Raw genomic sequence first — 18,440 nt, forward strand, 5'->3', positions numbered from 1 at the left:
AATGAGCTAATACATTGAAATTCTACTGTTAAAGATTCATGCCACAATCAGCTATCCATAGGTAAACCACAACTTTAAACCAAGGTTAAATTGAAACCTGACTTCAGAATACGGGCCTATTTATTTATTGTTTGTTTGTATGTTTTCCCAGAGATTCAATACGGATCAGCAATGAGAAGCTAGAGATGATGAAAGAACATCAAGAAGAGACAAAGACTACAGATAAATCAAGACAAGGATTCCATTACAATTTGGACAAGGTAGGTTTTATCTCTACACCAACAGAGCTACTTAAGGTCAAGTCCACCCTGGCAAAATGTTGGTTTGAATAAATAAAGAAAATCAAACTAGCATAATGCTGAAAATTTAATCCAAATCGGATGTAAAATGAGAAAGTTATGATATTTTAAAGTTTTGCTTATTTAAAAAAAACAGTGATATACACTACTGAGTGACATGCAAATGAGACAGTTGATGATGTCCCTCACTATTTCTTTTGTTTTTTATTGTTTGAATTATACAATATTTCATTTTTTACAGATTTGACAATAAGGACCAAGCTGACTGAACCATATATTCTTAAACAATGCTGATTCCACATGTTCAGGGAGGAATTAATTGCTTTTTCACTTAACAGTGAATGGAAAATTTTGAATATTTCATATAATAAAATACAAAAGAAATAGTGGATGACGTCATCAGTTTCCTCCAACCAGGATGGGCATATAACTGTTTTGTGAATTTAAGCGAAACTTTAAAATGTTATAACTTTCTTATTTTATATCCGATTTTGATGAAATTTTCAGTGTTATGCTTGTGGAATTTTTCTATTTTTATTCCAATTAACTTATAGTTTGGGTGGACTTGTCCTTGAACTTCCATTAAAGTTATAATCGCGTCCCGTGGACTCTTTTTAAAAAAAATCTGAAGGATTTTCAGGGGGTCATTTTGTATCCCCTTTCCTCGGAATGTACAATGATGGTTGTCTATCGTAAATCATGTCATGTCATATGTACAGCCCCCCCCTCCCCTCCCAAAGAACATAAGCATTTATCCTTTGGCTTTCTGCGAATATGAAATGCATGAAAAACCAGTAGCCTCGATTCTAGCATTCAGCAGGTCAAAAGGGGAAACCTTTTCCCGGTTGGAGCTGTCTGCGTGCATGGGCATTTTTTTTTTTACCACACATGGAAACAGGAATTCCTGTTCCCTTTCCTCTGCATAATTATATTGTGGGACTTTTAATAGATGTGCACTTCCAGGTATAAATACATGTAGTTGTAACCAAAAAAGGCCCAACATATTTGAAATTGATTACCAAATAATAAAACCTCATAAAAATGTCATCCACAGAAAAGTAACAATGGAAAAACGTTTGCTTTATTGAATTTGTAATTCAACCTTGATAGACATGCAAACTCGCAGTGTAAACAAATGAATTGTGTTTACACTCTACATGTGTGTCATCCCATTGTTGTCTTAGACTTTGCACCATGTCTGCGTATTGATAGTATTGTTATGGTTCCACCGTAATGTTTCTGTTTCCAAAGATAGGTTTGTTATCTTGTGTAATGATAAAGTGTAGGCCTATGTTATTTTACCTTTTTTCATTGCATGGGGGAATTGCCTGAATAATCTGCTTCAATGTTGCTACATAATGTGTGTATGGAACATATGAAATTATGAATACCCGGTGTCCTCTTTGTTGACTCATTTTTTAAACACAAAATTTACCTTTTAGTATGTGACTGTCACATGTATGTTTATAAATAATACAAATGATTATTGTGATTATTTAATATTTGATATGAACCTTAAACTGAATTTTTGTAGCATTATCAAACTCTTCAGTCAGATATGTATTTCGGTGTCAAAGGCTCCTTTGAGGCTTGTTAATACACAGTTCATCCCTCAGAATTGTTTTGTGTACAAAGGCAATGGTGTATGATGTCAGATCATATGACCGGACATTATTGTAAAGGCAGAAGATATTAAGATGATTTTTATTGCCTGCATACAACAAGCTATGGACCAATCAAATTATTAATGAGATTGCGGATTTATTAGCTTATCTGGGCAATGGCCTATGACATTGATTCACCCTGTGTGACTGTGAAGTATGAACACTTTCGATAATGATAAGTCCTGAGTTTTTGCTGTGTCATATGTCTGACTGACAGTACTCTATTCTACTTACTCATAATCAGTGAAAAATGGTTTCAGCCACGATAGGTTGACCTACAGATAATGCATACTTTCCAATTTTTTGTTTTCATTTGTATGTAAATAATTCAGCAATGGTTCTATATGGTCATTTTTCAAGGATTTTGTTTGATATTAGTGTTTTGTTTGTCTTTTATCCTCTACCATACAGCAAACTAAAGCAGCTGAACGGTTTATAAGGTAAACTCAATTCTTAATTTTCCTTTTATTCCGATTTCAATATCTGCATTTGCATGTACCTCATTTTGATTTAAGTGTTTATTCCAGGAAGTGACCTTTGTCCAGTTAATCTGCGTATGTTTTATCTTATTATTGTAATATAGTCTTATCGATCTTACTTCAAGATAAATTGCCCTTTCACTTTCAGTAGCTCCCCGTGATGTGGAGTTACATTTGAAGAAAAGAGGAAATGAGTAGAATGATCAGGGGAATTTTTGTAAGCGAAATTAGTTACTAAACCATGGTGTGAGCATGGTCTTTAAAAGGAGTTTTAGGCAAGATTTGAATTTACTCTTCCCACATTTTAGTTTGATGGTTGGATCATGGTCTCTACTCTCTAGGCAAGATTTGATATTACTTTTCCCAAATTTTCATGAATCATTCTAACTGTGCGCACGAAGAAGAGGGAGTGCTCAGTAATTTTCAAAATCCTTATCCCTCATCGTTCTATTACCTTGTAACTACAGAATACCATGCAGATAATACTGTAATATCAATTACATTTAAGGATGTTTAATTTTCTCAGTAATAAAATTAGTGTAGTACATGTACATATGTTTGACCTAGACGAACCCTCATCTAAAGATTTAACTAATACCCTTTTCATAAACCTATCCTCCATTTAGCCGCCTAAGAGTAATGCGGATAATTCAATAAAAATTGCGTTCATAAACTCCGAAAATCAGCCGCATTATTTTAACAAGCGCCCGTCCTGAAAAAGGCGGATAATCGCCATGACAACTGGACACGCCCCCTCCGATGCGGTTGTGTTGGAAAAGGGTGACCTTGTGACCGCACCATGGCAATTATCCGCATTATTTGGAAATGCGTTCATAAACTCAAAATCTTATCCCGATGCCACTATTATGCGGATAATAGCAGCATCAGAGTAATGCTGATAACTCTTGTCCTCCTCCAATTTTACGACCAAATTATGCTGCTATTAGCCGCCTAATTCATAGTAATTGGGTTTATGAAAGGGGTATAAGAATGTGTGAAATGTGAAATGGTGTTCAGTCACATTCTGTGGTGGCATGATTATTATGAGTAAGTTTGTAGATGCCTGATAATGATTTTAGTTGAGTGTATTTATGTCTTTTTTTAATTGATTGGATTTTGCTATTACATTCCTTGTGAGTAATTAATAATCAGAAAATTGAGCGCTTTGAAACATCTGTATTAAGCGCCCTATAAACCTTATGATTATTATTTTTATTTTTCTGTTCATTTTTTAAGGAAACTCCAATTTCATCTTGCCAAAGTAGAAGAGCTTCAGGAGTTGTATGAGAAGGAGCTTAAAGTCAGAGAAGGTAAAGCGATAAATAGAGGAAATTACGTGATTATTTGTTTTATGTGGGCAATTTCCAGAAAGTATGTACATCCGATGTACTTCTGATATGTGGAACCTTCATGAAATGGTTTGTCTCAGTTTTCTAGTTCATATGGAATGTTGTAATGATCTCAAATTATCATGATTTCACCAGCTCATGAAGTAAGATAAGAATGCATGGACTTTGGCTTCTGACTAAACATTGGGATCAAACAGACCATGCAGTTATTGAATTGCCAATTTGACCTACCCCCCCCCCCCCCTCAAATAAAGATTGGTTCCAGCATGTATGAAAAAAGGGAATAAGAAGCATTGATAGAAATGAGCTTAACTGGATTAATTTTCAGTAATTGGATTGTTGGTACTCGGCTAGGATTAGGGGAGAAAATAGGGGTAAATGTGACTGCATTCTGTACTATTTATCTAACAATAAATAACTTCTGTTTTGCATCATCAGAGCTCCCCTCCACAATGCTTTACAGTAATGCATATAATTGGGTAATCATTATATAATTAAGTGATTAAAATTCAGTAACCAAATATCATTGTGTTATCAGTTGAGTTGCCTAGTAATAAATTTGAACCAAGAATCGCATTATGATATCAGTTTGCTGAAAATTATGCATTTGTTCTATGTTCATTGTCTAGCCTAATATGATTTTTAAACATTATTTGTAATTTTTTTACAACCCATGTTGTGTTATAGGTGCAGTCAACATGGTTAAAGCATATCACGACGCCCATTCACCTAAAGCCAAGGAGCCTGTGAGTGAGGCTAAGGTTGGGGTTCGAGACTGCACGCAAGCATTGTGCCATATGGAGGCTGAATTGGAGGCTAATCTTGGTGCCTTTGTATTAAAGATTGAGGGTGAGGTTCTGTTTTATCAGCATTGGACAATTGAAGTTCTTTTTCATTTCATTGAGATTTGTATTTTTATATAGAACATTCAAGATCATTGAAGAAAAAGTGAGATATAAAGGAGCAGATATGAAAAAAGTTAATCAAAATAATTTTGGCATACAAAACAAACATTTTAAAAATTAAGGCTTCATTTAAAGGCATATATGTGCAGAAACTTGGTAATGTGATTTATTTCACAGACTGAATTTGAAGTAAAATGTTTCAAAATAAACACAGTCCATTCTCTAATCATATTAGAAGTTCACCATTGACAATGTCAATTTTATTTGCTGTTCATCATGTAACATGTAACCTTTAAGATCTTTGCTAAAATATTATCTTTATGAATGTTATATGATTTATATATTTTTCAATTGTAGGTATTGCTGGGTTTGCACGAGTGACAAGAGGCGATGTCTTTGAAGTAAGTGTCTTATCCTAACTTCAGGGGCCCATTTCATAAAACGTGTTAGAATAAAAATTTGTAATAATGGATAAAAGTTACTGAAATACTTCAATCTGATTGGCCAATAGTAAATTTGTAATTGAAACTGTGCATGCAAGTCTTTATGAAACAAGTCCCTGAACTGAACAGAACTTTGCAAACTTGACATAACAGATTTGGCCATTGATATACTAAATGACACTTAGTTTAGTCGTTATCCCCAGAAATTGTGTTGTCTCTAGATCATGGAATGTTTTATTTTCCTTGTCAGGGGGAATTTTTGGTATACTTTTAAAAAGTTCAGTCAGACGTTGTCATAGCTACTCCTAATGGAGAAGGGTGGAATCATGTGAAATTTAGTCAGTGAAACAATGATTTTGTTAAATTCTTATAGCATTTTTGTAAACTTTGTCTTTAATTCCGCAGATCACTTTCAAGTATGGCTTTCAAAAGTGGAAGACGAAATGTAAGGTGGAGAAGGATCTAAGTCAGACATGGGAAGGTGACGAGATTGTGCTTTATCCTATGGTTGGAGACTTCCTCACAATAAAGGTATGCAAGCTTCATATCTCCCTATATCAATTAGCATAAAATGGCACATCATTATTCATCATCTACTTCTTCTCTTATAATTCATATTTGGAGTGCTTTACAGATTGAAAGTAATACATACAAATATGTGTGCATTCTGTAAATAGAATCATTGCAATTCAGATAATATAGCTGGTGAAAATAAGCTAGAAAGGTATAATTTTTTCCTTTGTATAATATGATGCATCTGGGAGAGTAAATTAATTCATGTGTATGACAATTTCTGGCCACTCACTGTTTGTGAGTTTGTTTGTAAGCATTATATCATTATTTTGTTTGACATTTAACCCATCGGTCACAGAGATAATTATATCATTGTTTTTTTTTTATAACCTTTGACCTATAGGTCACAGAGATCAGGGGTATTGCAAGATCCAACGTCACCATTGGCAACCTGGAGTTTGATACGTCAGATTTCTATGGAGCAGAACCGCAAAACTTGACTATAGATGTGAACGAAACTGGAACAATTAAATTGAACATTATTGTAACATGGAGTCCTTTCCATGTGGATGAAGAAGATCTCAAACAGCTCAACAAGAACTCGTATCATCGGAGAGAAAGAACGCTAACCGATTCTATGATCAATGTTCATGTAAGCTTGGCCCATTTGCCTTATTACTTCTTATATTAACATAATGTTGCTGCAAATCAAATTGGAACATTTTTTTTCCATCAACTATGTAAGCTAGACTCATTTGCCATGTTTGTTTTTATGTTAACATATACTTATTACATAATTAAGAAAAGAGGATGTGTGTTTCCATTCTGTTACAGGTAATTCTAGGTATGTGTTAGACCACTGTTGAGCTTACTTGAAGTGAAAGTGAGGAAGTGGAAGTTCATCTTTTTTCCAGTCCAAGCAAAAGAAAAAGTGACCTTTCAAAGTTTCAAATTAATGAAAAATCAATTCGTTATACCTGTGTTAATGATTGTTATGAAGAACCTTTTCCATTTTGCTCCATTATTATATCATTATTTCATGAAATAAAGAAATAGTTTGCTTAGTAACAAGCATGTATGACTGAAAGCTTTGTCTGTTTCATTGATCATATCTTTAATAAGAGATGTAAAGTAATGTTTTTCTCCCATTTTCTTGCAGCAAAAGAGATTAAGTACAGCATCAACATCCTCTTCCTCCGACACTCCGCACTCACCGATGCGTCCAAAACAAAATAAGCCAGTAGAGATCTCATCGTCACCAACCTTAACATTAGAGGAAGCATTACACAACGTTGTTCGCTTATTAGAGATCTTAACGGGACAGTACAGTGAACTGAGACCATTAGAACAACAGATAACTCATCTAGACTCATTCCTCAAGGTAAATTACTACTACTACTACTAGTACCATTCACCATCAACCACTACATAGGGAAGAACAATGTTCTAAGGAGTCATCAGTGCCTTCTAGGTCACCATGAACTTCTCCCTCCAAGCCAATCTATCCAGTGGATATTGGATACTTTTTTTCAATTTATTTTCCACATATTGAGTAAAAACCTTACAATGTCAATTTAATACATGCATAGATAATAACAATACAAGTATAAATAGTTACTTTCAATCACTATTAAACTCATGTCATTTTGTCTCATATTTGATCACCACTCAATACAGATTCAGGTACATTATTATATTTCCATTCTGCTGTGAGATGGCTCCAATATAATATGATGGCTAGCGGGAAATTAATGATATGCCTAATAATGATCAAGTCTCTATCAAAGCAAACATTAGTCACTAAATGATCAGAGACCATTTCGGTTTCACCGAAAGTCACGTGAATGGTGCCGGCTTATATCCCACTGCTGCCACCACAAAATGAACAGACTGTTCTGGTTTCATCCAAAGTCACTTGAATGGTGCAGGCTTATATCCCACTGCTACCACCATACCATTCAATGAACAGACTGTTCTGGTTTCATCCAAAGTCACTTGAATGGTGCAGGCTTATATCTCACTGTTACCACCATATAATTAAATGAACGAAGACCATTCTGGTTTTGTCCAAAGTCACTTGAATGGTGCAGGCTATATCCCACTGCTGCCACCACAAAATGAACAGACTGTTCTGGTTTCATCCAAAGTCACTTGAATGGTGCAGGCTTATATCCCACTGCTACTACCATACCATTCAATTAACAGACTGTTCTGGTTTCATCCAAAGTCACTTGAATGGTGCAGGCTTATATCTCACCGCTGCCACCATAAATGAACAGACACTAGTCTGGTTTCACCCAAAGTCATTTGATTGGTACCAGCTTATCCCCCCCCCCTTCCATCATGCCATTAAATGAACCAAGACCAGTATGGTTTCACCCAAACTCACTTGAATGGTGCTAGCTATATCCCACCGCTGACACCATAAATGAACAGACACTAGTCTGGTTTCACCCAAAGTCATTTGAATGGTACCAGCTTATGTCCCCCCACTGCCATCATGCCATTGAATGAACAGAGACCAGTATGGTGTCATCCAAAGTCACTTGAATGGTGCAGGCTAATATCCCAACACTGCCACCATTCCATTAAATGAACAGACACCCATCTGGTTTCACCCAAAATAATTTGAATGATGCCTGCTTACATCCCACTGCTGCCACCATTTCATTAAATGAACAGAGAGCTGTTGGGTTTACCTGAAGTCACTTGAATGGTGCAGACTTTTATCACACCACTGCAACCATAAAATTAACAGATTCATCATTTTGTAGCCACCGTAACTCATTTAAATTGCCCAGGTTTTTGTCTTGCCCAACAGATAACAATTACAATTGTCTGAGCCTAGACTTTTCCATTTATATTGCATTGTAATCTAGACTAGTTGACTTCGACAATCTCATGTCTACTGTAATTAGTGCCTTTTCACAGATCAACCTTTGTTCTTTTTTTTAAAATCTTTTTTGTAGAAGAATCTTGATAAGAAGCGTCGTGAGTCAACCATCAGTCTTTCAGTCAAGAATGCTTTAGATAGTTTTGACTTCCTGAATGAGATAGATGAAGGTCTGAGTGACACAGTTGATTCGTCCAGCATGGAAGAGTGAGTAGATGTGTAGTGATGCCCTGTTCATCATACTTGTCATCAGTAATGAAAGCTGAACATTCTTTGTGGATATTCTAATGTGGCAATTTCAGGAACCCAAAAGAAGAGCTCTTTCTGTTTGATTTATGAAATAGCCCACACAGATGTTTTATTTTCTTTTATCAAGTGTTCTATAGACTAGGGATGCCACGTTGTAGACTTTTAAAACTTGTTTTCAGCAATAGAAAACAGACTTTTTGTGTAGGCAATGGCTAATTCTAGATGAAGTGGTATCCCTGCACATGACGAGTCTAATTGCAATTTATATGTGCACATTTATGAAAACCAAATTTTGTTGACATGTATGATAATGTTCTGGGTAATTTATTAGTCCAAAATAGTGGCAGAATGAGAAATCGATTTACACAAAAATAATAATGTATATATATTTTTTCAAATCAATCAATACATCTTGGGTGTTGGAGTAATCTTTAACTGTTGTCATCTTCTGACCATAGCAATTTATACCTTCATTACCTTGGATGATATTATGTATATTACTTTTATATTTGCAAATGTTTTCAACATTTCTGTAACTTTCAGAACAAATCGCAAGAATGCCTGTGATAATGTTGACGGTGTAGCCGTGTCGTCAGACCGTCTTAGTGACTCGACATGTATAGAAGAGGACCTCCCATCGCAGGTGGAGCTTCGTGGCATCAGGTCACCATCCAGCAACTCGTCTGTCAAGAGAAGCAGCAGGTTTCTGGACCTTAGCGAGAAGAGGGAGAGTCGCATGCTGGAGCTGAACGAGCAGCGGGGGAACCGTCTGCTGGAGTCCCCGGCGGATAGTTCTTTCGGGAGCATGAAGCGTCTTCCTGGTTCAGAAGAGAACTTGACGACAGGAAGTGAATCCATTGACGTGACTCTTACTCATCATCTCATGTTTACGGAATACCTGTTGAGTGTAAGTAGTTCACAAAGATGCTTATCCCATGTTAGAACAGTTCAAACTTTACAGCATGACATCTAGTCTTAAGATCAAATTTAGCATCATTTAAGTCCTTTGTGATATTGTAATAATGATAATAGGCATTTATATAGCCAATCTTTCTAGAAATATTCTATTCTGAGGCACGATGTTATTATTATTACCCTGGCTTTAGCTCAGAGCTGCATTTCAGCGCTCCTACATTAAAGGAATTAATCCTACTGGGTACCCATTCACCTCATCTGGGTTGAGTGCAACCTATTGTACATCCTACATTGCAGTCAAAACTGTCTGTGTTGTTCACAGACCAGTAGCAGTTACTGCAAATCTTTTTGCTATTTGATGTTTCATTGCATATGACCAAGTTCAAATGTATTGTGAATATTGGAGTCAGATTCCTCAAATCTGTTGCAGTTTCATACAAAGCATCATTTACATGATCCTATATTCAGTTCAAATGTAAATTGGGACACTTTTTCTTGATTTTTTTAATTTTTGCATTTCAATTATTGTAATGTAGTCATTTTTTTGGTCATTCATGGTCCCTTATGAACAAGTATCATACTAAATTCACTTGATTTCCATGACCCATATTGTGACATCTTGTTTATCATAAATTTCTATTTAAGACCGCACATGATGAAATATATGGGAAACAAAATCTTTGTGCTCTGGACTTTTCTCCCTTGCTTTAATAGTGAGAATTTTGTTTTGAATATCTTTTTTTAGATGTAAAAAACCTTAATTAGAAAAATTTGATACTTTCAGAACAAAATGTGCTCATGGTTTGGACTTATACCATTGGGAGATATGTGTTACATGTGGCTCCCCAAATTTAGCCCCACTTTGAGATAAACTGTTTATGTTTGTCTATGTTTTCAGTTTGTTCTTTATTTTTTTTTGTTTATTCAAATATTTTATATGTTTCTTGCAATCTAAACAAGATTTTCAGTAATTAATGTTAACCAGGGAGTTGCCTAGATAGGCCTACTGGCTTTTTGCTACTCCCTCACATCCCATCCATTACCTTATATATTTTGTTATTTTGTCCAAATTTTGCAATTTTCGATGTTATTTAACTCTATCATTATGGAATCATTTGATTCTTTGTATCCCGATGTACTGTATCTTGTTTTGTTTTTTATAGATGTGAAGAAAAAAAAAATTTGAATTTGAAAATATGGGCCTATGACTTAACAAATCTATATAATAATCTTCCTTGTCATCTCTGCAGCATCTTGGTGCATTTGGTCCCCTCAAACTGAAGGAGACGATAGCATTGAACAAGCTCCAGCAGCAAGCAGCAATAATCGAGCAGCTGATTGTGCTAGCAGTCAGCGGCGTCCATGTCAGCTCGGCGGACGAAGGTATTACCGGTCGTACCCAACGTATACTAGGGCTGGGTGAGCAAGGATACTACATGGTCATTCACATATAACCACATCTATTTATCTTTCAACCCCATATTTAATGCCATCAAAAGAATTATTGCAATTACTACAAAATGTGTATTCCATTTGCCATTCCTAACTACTGGGATCCCCATGGACATTCATAATATCATATTCTCATCTATATACCGTTTTAACCATTGCTTGAAACAAATTTGAAAAAAAATATTTGCAGCAAAATTTGATAATAAATCACAATAGTTATAGTTATCAACTAAATAAAAAAATGAAAAAAACTCAGATGTTTCAGAGGTCTTACACTCATATTACATTCATTATTATGCTTATGACCAAATATGTATATAATATTTGATCTAACAGCACTAAAATTCCTGTGCATGTAGATTTTTAATACTAGTTCTTATAAACATGCAAGGGTTGATGTGCAATAATACTTTGTCTACCCCCCTCCCCCTGGCCTTACCTACTCTTCTTCCTTTGCTTTCTTAAAAAATGTGAGTGACCTTGTAATGCCTAGCTTGCCCAGCTTATTGACCAGCTAATGTTAACTTTTAAGTTGAATTGTCCATTTTGCAAACTCCAATATACTTGGCAAGTGCAAAAAAAAGGGTGTGAAAATCTCCATGACCCCATCCTATGTATATCTAGCAATCGGTCCGATAGTTGATTGTACAACTACATGAATATAATCAACAATGTAAGCAATTGTGGAAATCGGCCTAATGATATATTGCTATTTTTTGTTACCGACCTAAGACATGAGTTTCATACCCCCTTTTATTGTAAAGAATGAATTTGCCACACTGAAAATTTCATGTGGCTGTTCTCAAATTAACACCACTTTATTTAAGTCATCAGGGCCATGTTTCATATAAAAATTGGCAAGTTGCAAATAATTTGTATAAGCTACAGAAATAATGCTGTTTTATTGACTGAAAGCTAAATTGTCACAGATTTCTAGAATTAGTTAGTGAAAATAGTTTCATGAAATGAAGCCAATGTTTTTACACCTGCAAAAAGGGACATCCCTCTTTAATGAACTTAATTTTCATAGGTGGTAAGAGTGAAGAGGATTGTATCTTATTTCTAAAATTATTTCTATGAGGATTACAGTCTGAAAGAAATCATATGCTTATTGCTCTACTTATTTCATAATAACACATTATAATTATTCAAGTTGGTCGCAATCATCTGCTTAAAGAGTATGTTGCATAATCACTTGGTTCATGGTCCCTCCAAGTCTAACTTGTCCTATTTTTTTTATTTCAACATCATTTTAGAAGTATCATTGAATTAAAAAGTAACTTAAACAAACTAGTTGTAATGTGACCTATTTGTTAAGATGTGATAATGCAGCAATCAAACCACTAGCCAAATAATTTAATACAGTAATTGTACAAGAACAATATATGAAATATAATATGTCTTACAAATTTATGTTTGACTGATATATATTGTTCACACAATTACTAAGAAGCTATGTATCTAGACAGTTTGACATTCAAATTTCAACAACAATTGAGTCAACAAGCAGTGATAAAAAGCATTCTGAGACTTTTCTTGTAATCCTTTAGTTCTTCCGGAATTGAAGCTGAATCTACCACTCTTGGAATTCTGGGAACAATGCAGAGAGAAGGAGGCCCTCTATGTGAATGCCGACTCATTTCTTCTTCAGCTGGATGTGAAGTTTGGAGCTAAACTCCGAACGAATCACCCTGAGATAGCAGATGATGGTAAGCATCAAGGAAAAATAGTTTATCTTTGCCAAAAATAGTATTCAGGGAAGCAAACCGAAGATAAGCATCAAATAACCAGATGCAAGCCCACGATTGTGTAAGACTTTCATCCATTATGATTATTTCGATTATGGTTGACTTTAGCCTCTTTTTTGTTCATAAGGATAATACTATGGCTTTCATTTACATGTGTATTAACAGATGAGGTTCAATGAGCAATTAGTGAAGAAAAAATGTTAAAATGTAGCAACGAAATTATTAAAATACGAAGCAATAGGAAAAAGAGTTTTGTATACCATATTTTCAAGAAAACAATGAATGCATGAATATCCATCATAGAAAATATTTTGAACAAACATGCGTAATAGATGTTGACGTTGCTTGCTGTCCATAGTTGCGATTAATCTGATTAATCGCAACTCTCTGTAAGATGGGGCCCAGATCATACACTTTCTGCCAAATTGGGCCTACCATTGTAGGAAAACTAATGAATCTGTGATGATGACGGCTCATTTCTTTTTCCTTTTGTTTTTCAGTATTCCATAGTGTGTGCAATAGGATCATTGAGAGGCCTGCAGACTTGATGAGCCCAAAGACTATTATCACATTATTCCAATATGTCTCCTTCTTCACACAAGAGAACAGACGACATCCGGAGAAATGTCTAAATGACATCACCAATGAATGTAAGCACATCACCTTTGATATAACTTTGTAGTCCTCACTTTCTGGAGTATGTTTTGATACCCTTAATTTGTCAATCCCCAAAACAATGAAAATCTATCTGGAATTTGTGTGATTTGATCATTATCGTCAGTGTTTTTTCTTTACTTCAAGTAATACCTTGATTTATATTGAAACAGCTGCCAGATGCCCCCAAGATCTCCCAAGTAACTTCTTAATGATGCAATTCTTAAAAAAAAAGAAAGGAAAAAATGAATTGAAATAGCTCTATTCATTAGGACTTTTCCCAAGTCCTAGGAGTTTGGCTAGATCCGTCATTAAATTGGAAAGAACATGTGACAAAAATTTTTTTTTAAAATATGATCGAGGATAGCATTACTTGGTCGTTCGAGAAAATACTTCCCTCTGGAAGGATTAAATTTCCTTGCTAATGCATTGATTTTACCTTTGTTTGAATACTGTAGTAATGCCTGGTCAAGTTGTGCTCAGAACACAAAAGATATCATGATTAAACAACACAAAAAAATGACCAGGGTAATTTTGGGATCCAATTTAAGAACTCCTACCCAAATTAATTTAAACAAACTGAAATGGGTTCCCATCGAAGATAGATGGAAATATTTTAAATGTAAAATGATATTTTCTTAATCAGTTTGTTAAGTATCTTTAAAAAAATCTGAAACTGTACATAGTACTTGTACTCGTAGTGCACAAAGCACAGGATTGATTTTGCCCATAGTTCGAACAGAAATGGGCAAACAAAGTTTTTCTTTTGCTGGTGCATTCAATTTGAACAATCTGCCTAATTTTTCAAGAAATGCTCCATCCGAATCCTCATTTAGTCTTTTATTTTGGCGTTATAATAGTCTTAATTTATAAACTGGCCCCTTGTGTTGTTCTCTTCTTTACAGTTTGTTCGTTTCAACTTACATTGTACACTGTTTATACTCATGTTTGTTAAATGTTTGTATTTTTGTTGTAGGGCCTCCAAGGACAACAGTATATCAATTACTGATGGAGCCACCCTACTAAAAAAAGACTTATAAATAAATAAATAAGTCTTTTCCATTTGTCTTTCCCTTGTTTTTTCTTTCCCCTCTCATTCTTTATTTCTACCTTTCAAATATTTACAAGTGCAATTCTTCATCATAGGTCCTCAACCCAAAATTGATTTCAAAGCTAACAACTTAAGACAGTGCTCTTCTGAAAGAATTAGATGAAATGATTTCATAACTTTCTATTGCATTTTTAATTTCACAGTTGAATTAACGGCAAGTTTAGAACCCGGTAGACCCGAGCTCCTGCGAACCATCAAGAGGATCCCCAAAGGCTTCCTCTTACCAGCGGGTAACCTGAGGGCGCTAGGTTTATTGCTCCTAGAGGACAGCGCCACTGTGCAGGCAGCAGTCAGAATGTATCTAGAATCCATTGCTAAGGAAGATGATATCAGACAAAAGGTAGCCATTTTGTTCAATCTCATAGAGCGGAATTCGCAATATCCGTAGTTTCGAAAAGCAGTTTACTAAGGGTAGCTAAATGTGGTAGAAAGGATTTGAAGTATGGAAATTTAAAAAGATTAATAGTTCTTAAAGATCTGAATTTGTGGGTTGTTGATAAATTTTAGTTTTTGAAAATGTATTGTAAGTGAATTGGATAAGATGATAACTTGAGTCAAGAGAATTCTTGTCATGATTATAAAGAATTCAGGATATAGAGGATATTCTGCAAAAAAAAAATCAAATTGGATTGTTCTATGTATGAAAGAAAATGGTGTCCAAGTTTGTTTTTATTTATATTGGTATTAATAAGTTGTTTATTTTTCCTTACAGGCTGTGACAGTATACCTGGAATGCCTTGAGGAAAGAGACCTGTCGCTACGTCAGGCTGGTTGTGCAGCTCTAGCTGCTATGCAGGTTAGCTATCTTTCATTCTTTCCCCTCCCCTCCCTATCTCTCTTTGTATTATGTCTCAATATCTGTTTATCTGTCCATCTACCTCCCCTTCTCCTGCCCCTTTCAATACTCTTCTGTCTCTCTTCTGCTTTGCCACCACACTTTTTTCTTCAGTCCACCTCTATTTTGTGTGATATTTTGAGGTAGAAGTTAGTAATACATCTATTACTAGTAAACGTGGGGGCATCGTGGTCTAGTGGTTGTGACTTTCGTCTTTGAATCCAATTTGAGGGACGTGGGTTCGAATCCTAGCCATGATTTGTTTTCCTTCAACAAGAAGATTACCCACATTGTGCTGCACTTGACCCAGGTGAGGTGAATTGGTACCCAGTAAGATTTATTCCTTGAATGCTTCAGTGCCTATACTGAGGCTCAGCTACAGCCGACGTAATAATATGATACCAAGTATCAAGCACAGTAGAGTATACGCAATTATAGTAGCTGCACTTTACAAATGGAACATTTTATTAGTAGTAGAAGTAGTAAATCCAAGGTATAAAATCTAACTTTGTCCTGGCAAATGAGAGGGAATGTCTGGATTTTCTGTACACCTGCAGCAGTCAGTATCCCCTTCCCCTTTACCCCCATCAGTACATGTGTTATCAATCATTGACCCTCGAATATCAATCATCAATCAATCATCATTCATTATAATTACTATGCACACATCAATGAAATGTATTCATATTATAGACTGATCAATATATACCAAGGCAAATAAGTTTGATACATTGCATGAAACTTTCCCACTTTCAGATAACCATATAGAAGTTTCTGTGGATTATCTGGTAAGCCACTATCTATTAAAATCTGTTAAATTGTGCCCTCATTTATGATATTATACTCGTCATGTTGTTGTGGGAAGTTTTGAATTCACTGATTTCTGAAGCAATGGTTTTCTTTTTTCACAGGCATCAGAGTCATTTGAACAGTTGGTGTATTTAGTACGCTGTGACATAGACGATGTGAAGACCACAGCCAAGGAAGCTCTTATGGCATTTGGTAAGAATTTGGATTGATTATTAAAGTACATGTATATCTATTGTAATAATGATATTGGTGATGATGATGATGATGATGATGATGATCATCATCATCATCTTTATCTTTTGGGAATAAGGCTAGAATTGAAAGTTCACCTCATAATGGTATCAGTTAAAATAATTGATGATGTTGATGGATTGAATGATGGAATTAATTAATAAATGACTGCAATACCTTTATGAATGAATTGATGATATATTAAATAATAGACATTTGGAAACAGTAAATACAATACATTATTGAACATATAGAATTGAATCAATTAAAATATTGGTTAATAACTCTTCAGCTTCATTTTCTTTCCTTATTTCTACTACAGGTGAGGAAGGAAGGCTAGCTTATGAACAAGTATCTTACTCTCCATATGTGGCTTATGAACACCAGTATACACCGAATGGTGCTCCATTGATGACAACCGAGTTATAGCATTGGTATGCACTCAACAGTGCTCTGATTTTTACCGAAGCTAAATACACTAGCACCAGTATACGCTCAAGGGGTGTTCTGCTAAAGACTACTGCAATATAGCACCAGTAAACACCCAACAGTGTTCTTGCTAAAGTGTTTGGTGTTCTGGTTCCATTATGCACCCAGCATGTTCTGCAACAGATTAGTGCATCATAGCACCTGTATACACTCAACAGTGTGTGTTTTGCAACTAATTACACCTTTATGGCACCGATGGACACTTCTTGCCATGTTCTGATGATGAATATGGCACCGTAAAACTATTATACGCTCAACCAGTGCTTTTCCACAGACTACAGCATTTTAGCACAAGTATACACCTAGCAGTTTTAGGGGCGAAGGGTAACAGCATTAAAGCACCAACATACACTCAACTGCGCTCTGGATAAGACTACAACATTGACTCAACAGCATGACACCACCATCTTACACCTGGCATTGAACCAGAATAAACAGTATTATATTAACTTAAATGGTTACTTAATAATGACTTCATGTTTTATAGTATGTGCCAGATTCTTTACATATGAGAGTGAATAATGTTTTGATTCCCAGTTGTTTAGTAATCAGTCGTTAAATTAAGAAGTTTTCATTAACCAAAAATGATTAATAAACACCACTGATTATCATAAATATCTACATGATGGGACTACTCTTCCCTGTGATTTAAATTTCAAAATATCCATTATAATAATATCCATTATCAGAGTTCATCTAAATCTGTATTGTCCTTCTGCTGATATTATGGTACGTGACCTCAACTCCGTTACGATTTATTCCATTGTTCCAGCTTCACTTATCTATTCATAGAAACATGCTTTTAAAAAATCAATCACATCTTTCCATGACATTTTACTTTGTCTTTCTTTTTTATCCATACCTCCCTCTTTCTGATCTAATATGCTTTTGGTTTGTGTTCATATGTTCGGAAACACTCGGTCTTATTTCAAGAAGTGTTGTCTTTGAACACTCTAAGCCCACATTTCATTTTGTCGCTGGAACCTGGTCCATTTTCCTGAAGTTCTAATATCTACTCTGAGTTTTACTTGATGGAAATCCTTTCCAGACTGATTACCATTTTGTCTTTGCCGGATTAAAGAAGAACCCAAGTACCTTATAGACTGTACTATAGACAAAATTGGATGTTAGGCAAACTTGTTTTTAGGTCATGTGGAATACAAATAGTAAGATGAATTTTTGTAGATTGATTAATTATTGTAGACACAAATGATGGTATTCTGATAGCCATGGGTTAGGTAAACCTTAACTTAGACCACACATTTATGGAATGCCAGTTGTAAACTCATTCACCAATTAAGAAACTTTCTTATCCTGCTTCAAAAATTGTTTTTAAAAAAATCGAGTTAGTCATGAAATGGAAATAGTAGGACAATACAAAGATATGAATTTTAATTAATT

General features: G+C 35.1%; 1 protein-coding gene across 3 annotated transcripts in view; it reads left to right on the forward strand.

The window, feature by feature from the left end:
• LOC121407591 (serine/arginine repetitive matrix protein 2-like) overlaps window positions 1–18,139 on the forward strand; it is a 61,245-nt gene extending 43,106 nt beyond the window's left edge. For 2 of the 3 annotated variants that reach the window (XM_041598736.1, XM_041598737.1), the window contains 17 exons: window positions 152–260; window positions 2,375–2,403; window positions 3,679–3,752; window positions 4,479–4,640; window positions 5,054–5,097; window positions 5,545–5,670; window positions 6,056–6,304; window positions 6,812–7,033; window positions 8,622–8,752; window positions 9,338–9,701; window positions 10,960–11,128; window positions 12,712–12,870; window positions 13,410–13,559; window positions 14,818–15,014; window positions 15,387–15,470; window positions 16,421–16,511; window positions 16,873–18,139. In XM_041598736.1, the coding sequence (XP_041454670.1) occupies window positions 152–260; window positions 2,375–2,403; window positions 3,679–3,752; window positions 4,479–4,640; window positions 5,054–5,097; window positions 5,545–5,670; window positions 6,056–6,304; window positions 6,812–7,033; window positions 8,622–8,752; window positions 9,338–9,701; window positions 10,960–11,128; window positions 12,712–12,870; window positions 13,410–13,559; window positions 14,818–15,014; window positions 15,387–15,470; window positions 16,421–16,511; window positions 16,873–16,979 (2,467 nt within the window). In that variant the 3' untranslated portion in view covers window positions 16,980–18,139. The remainder of the gene's footprint in view (window positions 1–151; window positions 261–2,374; window positions 2,404–3,678; window positions 3,753–4,478; window positions 4,641–5,053; window positions 5,098–5,544; window positions 5,671–6,055; window positions 6,305–6,811; window positions 7,034–8,621; window positions 8,753–9,337; window positions 9,702–10,959; window positions 11,129–12,711; window positions 12,871–13,409; window positions 13,560–14,817; window positions 15,015–15,386; window positions 15,471–16,420; window positions 16,512–16,872) is intronic. The other variant, XM_041598738.1, reaches the window with a different exon arrangement.
• The last annotated feature ends 301 nt before the right edge of the window (window positions 18,140–18,440 follow it).

This window comes from Lytechinus variegatus, chromosome 2 (genome assembly GCF_018143015.1).
Source record: "Lytechinus variegatus isolate NC3 chromosome 2, Lvar_3.0, whole genome shotgun sequence".
NCBI lineage: Eukaryota > Metazoa > Echinodermata > Echinoidea > Temnopleuroida > Toxopneustidae > Lytechinus > Lytechinus variegatus.